Source organism: Etheostoma spectabile, chromosome 7, assembly GCF_008692095.1.
Source record: "Etheostoma spectabile isolate EspeVRDwgs_2016 chromosome 7, UIUC_Espe_1.0, whole genome shotgun sequence".
NCBI lineage: Eukaryota > Metazoa > Chordata > Actinopteri > Perciformes > Percidae > Etheostoma > Etheostoma spectabile.
Window position 1 is genome coordinate 10,975,731 of NC_045739.1, and position 10,889 is coordinate 10,986,619.

The 10,889-nt window shown below is 39.5% G+C and overlaps 2 protein-coding genes across 2 annotated transcripts; both read left to right on the plus strand.

Annotated features, from left to right (window-relative positions):
* Positions 1 to 2,907: 2,907 nt before the first annotated feature.
* On the plus strand, positions 2,908 to 6,747 carry ptges3a (prostaglandin E synthase 3a (cytosolic)). The gene is made up of 8 exons (XM_032520009.1): positions 2,908 to 3,143; positions 4,019 to 4,132; positions 4,292 to 4,361; positions 4,450 to 4,548; positions 4,812 to 4,901; positions 5,001 to 5,057; positions 5,188 to 5,215; positions 5,820 to 6,747. Coding segments are annotated over exons 1-8 (480 nt in total). The 5' UTR covers positions 2,908 to 3,141; the 3' UTR covers positions 5,840 to 6,747.
* Positions 6,748 to 8,911: 2,164 nt separating this feature from the next.
* mipa (major intrinsic protein of lens fiber a) lies at positions 8,912 to 10,883 on the plus strand. Its single transcript, XM_032520008.1, has 4 exons — positions 8,912 to 9,644; positions 9,979 to 10,143; positions 10,243 to 10,323; positions 10,436 to 10,883. The coding sequence occupies exons 1-4, from the start codon at positions 9,285 to 9,287 to the stop codon at positions 10,619 to 10,621; spliced, it is 792 nt and encodes a 263-aa protein (XP_032375899.1). The 5' UTR covers positions 8,912 to 9,284; the 3' UTR covers positions 10,622 to 10,883.
* Positions 10,884 to 10,889: the final 6 nt, after the last annotated feature.

Below are 10,889 nucleotides of genomic sequence, written 5' to 3' on the forward strand. Positions count from 1 at the left end.
ATCTATCTATCTATCTATCTATCTATCATTATACTACTTAATCAAAGCTGGCTGAAGAGATTATTTTCTTAATATATAACTAACTGATAACTTGTAACTAACTGATGTCTCTGTGTCATATTTTGTCAATGAAACCTCATGTTTAGAAATTAGCAATAGCTATAAATGATGTGATGCTGAATTGAAGAATTGTTGCACAAATTTCTATGTCTAAGCATCTGTCCCTCTTCTAATAAACATGAAATAAAAAGAAATATTGACAGATGGCTGCAAAATTGCCTGCATCCAACATGTAGGCTACTTATGATTGATAAAGCCATACTATTTCCACACATTTAAAGTAGTCAGAAAATAATAATAATAATCCAGGGTGGGAGCAAAGCTGTTTGGATGGACTCTCCAACTATAAAAAAATAAATAAAATAAACACAGGGACTGTGCCTAAATCAACACAGTCTACATCCTACTGTTTTTGACTTAATACATGGCTGTCCACCTGAGTTTAACTCAAACATCATACTAGCGGTGTCAAATTGGACTAAGATGACAGTAGACTTCGATGTAGATGTTCTCTGTCTAAGACTGATTTACAGATCTACTAATGCAATACAGCTCCAAATACACTGACTTCATGCCAATATATCAACAACCTCAACACCTACAAAATCATGATAGTAATGCTTAAGCTTGGTTCATATGAACATCAGTGAAACCATGCTACAATCTGTCTCCTCTTCTATTTTGGTTTTTGATTAGATTTAGGAGGTCACAGTGGACCCTGGCCGTGAAGGCCCATAGACGATGGATCACGGTGCTTTAGGAGCTCATCCCAGCAACATCACACAACATATTTTACATAATTTCCTAAAACATATTTCATACTTTCATTACACTTAATTCTTTTTTCCGAATTAATAAAGCGTGGCACTTAGCTAAACTTCTTCAGCTAACCTATGGAGATATCTGGTGATCTCACTCATTGTGGTATAAACATTAAATTAAAACTGCTGAGGTGTTTGTCTCATTTTCCCTTACATCCTAGTTCAACACAGTTTCACCCTTCATTGACATACAGTAATTGGCCTAACTCAAAATTAGCTAAAACATGATATCTAAATGTAATTTATTGTAATTGTAATTGTAAGAATAAAGTCAATATCTTCATACAAAGACAACTACCTCCCCGAGCTGTAGATCAGAGCACAGGGCACATCATGTCATCATAAGCTTTTTGAAGTCAGTCCATTGAGACCGAACTATAGTTATTGACTCTGTATAGCCTTTTCTTTTTAGCTATTACGTCAAATGAGTGTGACATCGATGTAGGATATGCAGCAGTGAATCAGAAAATGTAGTTATATCCTGCATGGTAAAGCCCCCGGTGGCTGAGGCATTAGTGTTCCAGGGCTTTTTCCATTATTCATTGTATGTTGAGCAGCTCTAGGATTTGTGCCTGGCTGACATCATCACTGCCTTGTCTTTTGGCTATTTAATGGATATGTGTCACAAATTAAACCTTCTAAAGTTACAAGTCTTGAAACTGTATAAAGTCTATGTTAGGGTGGATTTTCTGTTATTTTTTCTTTTCTGCAGCCCTTCTTGTGGCCAACAAAAACTTTTGTTTGTCAACTACTTCCAGCCTCTCCATCTACAAAGTGTCTTCCCTGGTGTCCCTATCCCCCATAAGCCCTGCCATTGTTTTGGCTCTACTTCTAGCACTAGAAAGGCACATGTCTGTGGCCAGGTTTGCTCAGTTGGTAGAGCAGGCTTACATTTACATAGACGTAAGGGTCGAGTCAGACCTGTGACAATTTCCTGCATGTCTTCCCCCTTTCTTACCTAGCTGTCCTGTCCAGTAAAGGCAGAAAAGCTCCAAAAAATAATCTTTAAGAAAAAAAAGAAAGGCACATGTCTGGCACATGGTAGTCATCTTCTCTCTTGTCTAACTGCTTAAAGCTGCCCAAATTGACCCTGTTTGCCCTAAAGTTAGTTTTCATGTCTTTTTTCTGCTGCTTGAGTGCCACTAAGAAAACCACTAGGAGTCAAACACCTGCAGCAGCATGTGCAACTGTAAGCCTCCACCTATATTGGGTACCTAAATTGATAAAACTATACTTCACTCTGATATAATGGCTAGGAGTGATGATAAAGAGACATCTCTTAATAAGCCAACTGACAAGCAAGCTGTGAAGGGAGATCCCAAGTCAACATTATAAGTTCTGAATACACATAACTAAACTTTGACAGGGCACCTTCAAGTTTAATTTGAGGTTGTATTTTACTTGATATTTGTATTCAATGTCACTATATTTTTCAACTCCAGTAAATTTAGAGACACTTATTCTACTTTTTACTTTAAAAGTGTTGACACTTATAGTTATTAGCCTACTTTACAAATCACAATTTCACATGCTAAACATATGATGCATTGTAGCATATTGTTAAAACCTATAACACTCAATATAAAATATATACAAAGTTTCCCCTTGACGTAGCCTAAACTAATTTATACTTAGGCTACACGGATCTAATTGTAGACCTATGGTGTAAACGTATTTACATTGGGGTTTCTGAGTCAAGTAGCCTACTTTTAACTTGATATGTGCAAAAGATAGGCCTGCTTTTAATCTAAATGCAGGGCTATTGCTTGGAGTATTTCAACAATGTGGTATTCTACTTTATTTAAGGGATCTAGTAGCCTATATTTTCTCCCACACAAAAGTGGAAAGATTCAAGGAACCTGCTATCATCAACTTGTTAACATAATTCAGTAGCCTACACAGTTATCAGGTAGGTAGGCAGGTCTAGTAGGCTATGTATTCATATAACTAGGGTGGCTATCAGTTCCCTTCCACCACACTGTGTATCATAGAGCAAGACTCGTGGTGGAGCTCTTGAGCTGCTCTGGAACCTCACTCGTTCTAGAATTGTCTCCGACGGATTCATGCTTCGGTCTGTGAAACGGTACGTCACGAGAAAGGAAAACACGCGATGTTTGGATTGGACGCAAACTGCTGCTGCATGATCTGTCGGGAACGTTAGAGAGTTAACCGTTTCGGTTTCAGTCATTATTTCAGGAGCTAACGCAAACATTATCTATATCCTGGTCCAACGAGGAAGTTTAATTGCTAATCAGTGGAGATGTAAGTCTTGGGTTTACTATGTAGTCATTAACGGTCGTAGCTAACTAGCTACAAGTCTTGGTAAAGAGGATCACCCCGCTTACATTAGCTAACAGAGCTAACGTTAAGCACACGAGTTAGCCTCAGCAGTGCAGACATACATGGCTGTCAAGCCTAAAATATACAGCTTATCGTTAAATCCACCAACAGCTAACGTCCACTGTCCCTCAGCCAAGTGTAATTTGGCACCACCATGTCCAAGATGACAAACTAGCTAGTTTTCTTTACGCGCCGTTATTGTTAGCTAGCAGGCTAATGTCAAGCAACACAAGGGTAACGTTGATGTTAGCTAGCACTGAAAAAACATGGTGTCATGATTAACGTTAGCTCGGAAAATTTCACTTTAGCAAAAACCAACTTACACCATACCATTAGCGTTACACGCGCATGTCAGCGATACACAATATGCCCCTATTCAGCCATGGTGTTCTCACTGTGGCTCAAGTCCAAATAGCAATTAATCTTAACGTTACTATGAATGTAGCGTTAACTTTACCTAACTTCCTCTCATTGTGACAATTATTGCTATGACACGTGTTACTAGCTAGTTGTCTAAATGTAATGTAAGCAGTGCACCTTTTAGATTAAATGGTTTAATAATTGTATTTAAATAAAACCGTTAAGGTAGGTAAAGATGTAAAGGATCGCACGCTCCCTAATCTTGAATGAATGAATGACGCTTTGGTCAACATGTATTACACCCTATACACGTGGGCCACCAGTCCCCCCCCCCCCCCCCCCCCCCCTTATCATGTCAGATTATAATGTAGCAGGGTTAGAGTGTATTAATGTCACTTTAAATTCTATATTTCTACTTTTTTCATTTATTTTTTTAGGCAGCCTGCAACAGCCAAGTGGTATGACAGACGAGACTCTGTTTTTGTAGAGTTCTGCGTTGAGGACAGTAAAGATGTAAAAGTACATTTTGACAAGTCCAAATTTGATTTCAGGTAAGTTTCAATTAATATTACAATTGTTATATTCCTGAGAATTTCTTATCCTTCCCAGAATCATCTTAAAGTCAAGATGAGCCTTAAGATGCAGGATGATGACAGCACAAATTGTTAGCAGTTATATAGGGAATATCATGACCTCTTTTCGCCTTTCAGCTGCATCACTGGAACAGATAATATCAAACAACAGAATACTGTGGACCTTTTCGGGGAGATTGACCCCAAAGTACGTTTGTCACCTGTAGACCTAGTTGCAGTTCTTCCACATGTTTTTATTCCTTCAAAGCCTTCAACCATCTCTCTGTTCCACACAGGGCTCTAAACACAGGCGCACTGACAGGTCTGTGTTGTGTTGTTTACGAAAAGCAGAGACCGGGAAATCATGGCCACGACTTACCAAAGACAAGTCAAAGGTAACTTTCATTCTGTAAACAACAAAAACTTCTCAATCCATCTGTTAATTCATCCTAAATAAACCTTGGTAAACTACAAGCTTATTTATTTAACCTATGTATTATTAAAACTTGCATGTGGCTGCCTGGTAATTAAAAGCATGCCAATTCTTAGTTCTAAAAATAGGGAAAATATACCACCTAGCTAAACGGCTAAGTAAATGTCTACATAAAGAAACAGCTGTTAAAATCTGTTAAATATTGCTAAATCTGTCTTCTCTTAGTGCAACTGGCTGAGTGTGGACTTCAATAATTGGAAAGACTGGGAGGATGACTCAGAAGAGGACTTGTCAAGTTTTGATAAATTCTCAGAGGTAAGCATATTGAACAAGTACAGTGCCTAAATGAGTGCATGCCAGATTTACTGTAGTGCTGCTGACATATTGATTTGTGTCTCCTGTGCATTTCTTCAGATGATGAACACAATGGGAGGGGATGATTTACCTGATTTAGATGGTGCAGAAGAAGAGGTATGGTTCTTTTAGTACATATAGTGCTTTTTTTCTATGCTTCATATCCTTTAATACAAAATATGGTTTTGTTTGGAGAAATTTAATTAAGTGAAATATACCAGGTAATGCAGTTTTTGTTTTTTTGCAGCGTGATTCTGCAGACAATGACGATGAAAGTAAGTACCAGTGTTATAGTAAAAGAGATGTCTGTTAATTTGTAATCAATAATTACTAGATCCCATGGGTTGAGAAGACCAAGCCATAATGCTAGGAAGTGCCAAACACATATGATTATGACTTTTCAGAATCTGTTAAGTAAGATATAAAATGTTTGGAAGGATATTATCATCCCCCTGTAGTGGGTATAGTGATTGTATGTTTGCACTCTAACTTCTCTTAACTGTTAATGTATAATTTATGCTAAAGGTTTTTTTATAGCCAGAAGTTTATTGTTAATGTTATTTTTATACTGTCTTTTTCTACACTGTATTTTCTATACCTCTTTATTTTCTGTTCAAGTGTTTTGTAAGCTGAAATCTGCTGCTGGAAATTCAATTTCCTAGTGGGAGTCATCCCAAAAGGATCAATAAAGAGAAGTCTATGTCTCTTGTATATATCTGTTCTTGACGCAAAATTAATTTAATTCAATCAAAAAGGAGTTAAGTAAAAGATGGTTAACTCTTGCCATAAAATAACAAATGGGTATGTTTATGTATTTGTTTGAATATGGGTGCACTACATCCAAACATCACTCACACATATAACATTTTTGTCTTCCAGAAATGCCTGACCTTGAGTAGATGAACATGGATGCCACCTCAGTAGTAAACAAAGCAAGTTAAAAAGTTGGTTGAAGAGAGAAATCATGTTGGAGAAGAGACCTCATCACTCTACTCAGTTTCCAAAGCGAAACCCCTCAATGGAGTGACTGTTGGATACAGACATGCACATCCATAGCGATCCATAGCGACATACAATGCTGTTCTGTTCTGCTAGGACAATTCTGTTGAAAGGAAAATGTTATTGTTCATTGACTTAAAGGACTGTAATGGGATGTGTGATGTCTTACACCTTCTCTCTCTCTGTTTTTTGCGATGTCAGATTATGTATTAAACATTGTGATTTCTAATGAAAAAAAACTCAAAATGCCTATTTTCCAAAAAAGTAGATTTTTTAATGACAGATTTTCCCCTTTTAATGTTTGTATTGTAAAATGCACTTATTTTGTTTGTTAATTTAAAAAGCTGGCATTCTGCTTGAAATGTTTTTTTTCCAATGTATGCCAACATCTGCACATGTTAACAATGATGATTTCATTTTAAACATTTTAGCATTTAAAATAAACATATGCTTGTGCAATTTACAGCTTTTGTTGAGATTACGATAGTGGTACAATCTTTGCATATAATCATACCGCTTGCGAAGTTGAGTTTTGATTCTCTTTGCCAGTGTACAAAACATTGTAGCAAGTACAATTAATTTTCTTTCATATGCATACTGAGGTGAAGGCAGATATACTATGTAGTCTAACACAAGTTTCCAAATAGTTATAATACAATATAGGTTTCAAATGTTTGTTAAACAGATACACTACAACTATGCTTTGGAGGCTTGTGTGTTTGATTCAACACATGTTGAACACTTGCATTCGTCTTATGCTGTGGGAGTTTGGGTGTGCGTTTCTAATAAACTATTTCAGACCATTGAATACAAGGCTTAAGTATTGAAGCATCACTTTTTCCAAGTGATATAAAGGTGTAACTCAATGAAGTTTACAGATAGAATACACAAAGGAAGGCTGTATTGCGTTAATGTGGGGTCAGTATTAAACAATGTTTAAAGGTTTGGTATTCTAAAGTGAATCCTCGGTGTGCTCTCAGTTCTTTCTAATGTTACAACCCATCTTATCTTTACTAAAATAGTACAAAAAGGAAATGCAACCCTGACCTTCCCTAATGTGAATTTAAAGTATAATTTTTTGTGTTGTTGCTGTTTTGGCTATTTTAAAACATGGCAACTGCAGCAAATAATTCCCTCACAAGTAATTAGCAAAGATGTAACCCCCGATTGCATCTGGTATTAAACTTAATTATCCACATGTTATTGTTGATAAAGATTCTTTATTTGTGGTATCTTGAATTAAAGTATGTAACATGAATGGATCATTTGAAAGAAGTAATGAAATATACCTCGCTGAGTGTTTTTTTAAATCCGCACCTCTGAAGTCAAACGTCTACTGTATGTGTAAGGCCTTCAACTGATCTGTCCTGCAATACATGTTTCCACCACTGTGTGATGAGTGCAGGCCGGAGCTTCCACTCTGGTGTGAGATGTTTAGGGGCTGCTTGTGTCAGCAGTCTCGACCCAGGGAACAGGAAAGTACAGTGCAAGCACCTTTTCAACATCCTCCCCTGTAAAACTAAACTGTGTGCTTAAACCCACAAAAGGTAGCTTACCACGGACTGAGGGAATCATGAGAAGGACGTAATACTCATCACAACAGAGTTGCACCAACTGGCAAACTAATGAACTGTCAGAATCAGGATTAACACTATTTAACTATTATTGTTTTGTCCAGCAAAACATTTTTTATCATGTGGTGATAAATTTTGTTCACCGTGTGTTTCATGATTTGAGTGGGGAAAACTTCCAAATGTTAGGCTGTTGTGTGATGAATGATAAATCCCATTGAATCATAACTGCCAATGTGATCTACATCTTTTGAGACATGAAAATCTGCTGATTACATTTGTATATTGTTCTCGTGTCATTCCAACATGACGCTGGAGTATGAGTGCAGAGGCAAATGCATACAGCCAGTCCGGCCCACAGACAAGGGAACTCACATAGATTCAACAGTGATGGTAAGATAAACAGATCATAGAAACCAGCAGAAACTGTTACTGCCAGCGTTTTGTCTCAATGCATGAAAGGAGAAAAGCAGTGAGCTCAGCATAATCCTTTCAAAAGGCTGCAGCCGTCCCTCTGGCTGCCCTGGTCAGCATGATGCTCCAGTGCAGAAGCTCAATGCCAAGCCTGCTCTCCCCTCTTCCTCTCCAACCATGGATTTTCCACCGCTTTATCTGACCTGAGCCTCCAAACCCGCCCAGCACACACACACAAAGTTAAACTGTGCCTAATCAATTCTGCTGCCACAAACCTATTTTGTACCAATCCAGAGCACAAGTGGAGAAATTGCTCGGGCTTTGTTAATCACAGCTTTGATTTGAGTGAATGTGAACTGTTCATTACAGGGGAGACAATGAAAAGAAAATCATGGAAAATTAGTGAAAAGTGGAAAGTAATTACTGTAAAAATATCAAAATTATTAGAAATGAAGCAAACCTCCCAGTACACTCTACCTTTACCAGCTCACAGGTTCTGTCCAACATATGCCCCATGCTTTCCTATTTTCAGGTTTGATGGCTGGTGTCATTAATGAGATGTCTACCCCTTTGTTTTGTATTAATGCCTCAACCAGACTGTTGGTGGTACTCAGGTACAATATCTCCGCATCCAGCAGTAAAACAAGACTGGAAATAGCATAAGATGGTATTTAAGATGCTGTTGTTTACTTCTCTGCTTGTCCTCCCCACGTAAATTCAACCTCAAGTCATAATTTACAAAGTACTCCTTCACCTGCAGTATGTTGAAAACTTTCATACATAAATAATATTATATAATAATAAGGACCACTCTGATTATTTCTGGGCCTGGGAGTAATTTCTACAATGAGCGGACAGAGGAAAGTCAAGGGTGGAGAAGGGTTAAATGAGTTTGTTTTGATTTGTTGTATTGTGTGCTGGCCCCTCCCCTGGGCTCGGCAGGGCTGCTGTGGTCCCTGGGGTATTATAAAAAGGCCTCTGAGTTCCCCCTGCTCTGGTAAAGAGGCTGAATGTCAGCAGGACATGCTTAACGTTTGTCTATCCATGTTCTCCTACTAACAACCAGCGGGTTTGGCACATAGATGCACAGAGACTGGCGTCTTGCTCCACTCAGGAGCTCTCTATGACAGAAATCAGAATTTAGAGCAGCAGATTGTTCACAGTTGCATTAGAGTTAGATGTTGAGCAGTTTATGTGTTGTTGCATTTAGCTTTTAGCGAGGCACTTTCTGTTTGAAGGCAAATTTTTCAGTTGACATTATTGTGGAGAAACAGCATCACCTTTTAGTTGATCAGTTAGTTTCTCTGTTGACTTTTTATCCCTCCATTATTTAGAGGTTGCTTTTTGACCTTTTGCCACCATGTGGGAATTCAGGTCCATGTCATTCTGGCGGGCTGTCTTTGCCGAGTTCTATGGCACCATGTTCTTTGTATTCTTTGGGCTGGGGGCAGCCCTCCGCTGGACCACTGGGCCCCATAATGTTCTCCACGTTGCCTTCTGCTTTGGGCTGGCGGCTGCCACCCTCATCCAGTCCATCGGCCACATCAGTGGAGGTCACATCAACCCAGCTGTTACCTTTGCCTACCTGATCGGCTCCCAGATGTCCCTGTTCCGTGCTTTCTTCTACATCGTGGCCCAGTGTCTTGGAGCACTGGCTGGTGCTGCCGTGCTCTACGGGGTCACGCCAGGCAATATGAGAGGAAACCTTGCACTTAACACGGTAAGATTACCTGCCAGTCACTATAATATCACATCTGTTACTACAAGTGTGCAGACTGGCTCTGACTGTTAGAAATGTAGAAATGTAGTATTGTACATTCACAAACATAATTGCTTATTATGTCTTGAAAAGCAATATAGATCTAAACCTGACAAGTTTGATATAAGGTTAATGGAAGGAGAAAATCACAATGTTTGTGTATAAAAAACTACCTCTGCCTTAAATGTAAATATTAATTTAACTGTGTCTAACTAAATGTAAAACCATGATCATTGTGTCTTTTTAATTTATGCACTCACAATCACAATCTTTCTTCCCCCCTCCCGTCTTTCAGCTGCAGCCAGGCATCAGCCTGGGCATGGCCACCACCGTGGAGGTCTTCCTCACCCTGCAGCTTGTTGTCTGCATCTTTGCTGTGACTGATGAGAGGCGCAATGGACGCCTGGGCTCTGCTGCCCTTGCCATCGGCTTCTCTGTGCTAGTGGGGCATCTTCTCGGGGTAAGGACCAACCAGAGAAAATGGCATCCATGAATCTAACCATTGTATTATGTCACATATACACATTTACAGTCTTAACCCTGGACTACTCTCACTTAGATATACTACACTGGAGCAGGAATGAACCCAGCAAGGTCCTTCGCCCCTGCTGTCCTGGTCAGGAATTTTGTCAACCACTGGGTAAGATAATCATGTCTGTAAATCATGTTACACTACAAACTTTTGCATAGTAATGTGACATATTCAAACTCGCCAACACGTTCTGCTCTTGCTTTTTTTCTGTTAATGGCAGGTGTACTGGGTGGGACCTATGATTGGTGGTGCCATGGGTGCTCTGCTGTATGACTTCATGCTGTTCCCCCGTGTGCGTGGCCTCTCTGAGAGGCTCGCCACACTCAAAGGCATCCGGCCTCCAGAGGCAGAGGGCCAGCAGGAGACCAGGGGAGAGCCCATTGAGCTCAAGACACAGGCCCTATAAGCCTGGAAAAGAAGATTGGCTTTCTGACCCCCCCAATTCCTTACCCCTCCCCCCTAAATCTGCACCCTCAGCTCCAGGTCCATCCTCTGCCCACTCAGCATTTCTGCGCACATACCTCCTTCCCGCCTGCACACATGCTAACACATGTCCCAAACACCTTTGTTGTCCTCGTTCTGCATCCAGAACTGGACCTATTGAATTACAGTGAAGGGGAAGCCTCAGCCCTGACCATCTTGCCTGATTTAACCTCTACCCACCCTTCCTCCTC

Coding starts and splice junctions, on each gene's coding strand:
- mipa (XM_032520008.1), top strand. CDS start 9,285: ATGTGGGAATTCAGGTCCATGTCATTCTGGCGGGCTGTCTTTGCCGAG. Junction 9,645..9,978: donor GAAACCTTGCACTTAACACG/GTAAGATTACCT, acceptor CCCGTCTTTCAG/CTGCAGCCAGGCATCAGCCT. Junction 10,324..10,435: donor GGAATTTTGTCAACCACTGG/GTAAGATAATCA, acceptor TGTTAATGGCAG/GTGTACTGGGTGGGACCTAT.
- ptges3a (XM_032520009.1), top strand. Junction 4,362..4,449: donor TCGGGGAGATTGACCCCAAA/GTACGTTTGTCA, acceptor TGTTCCACACAG/GGCTCTAAACACAGGCGCAC. Junction 4,549..4,811: donor TTACCAAAGACAAGTCAAAG/GTAACTTTCATT, acceptor GTCTTCTCTTAG/TGCAACTGGCTGAGTGTGGA.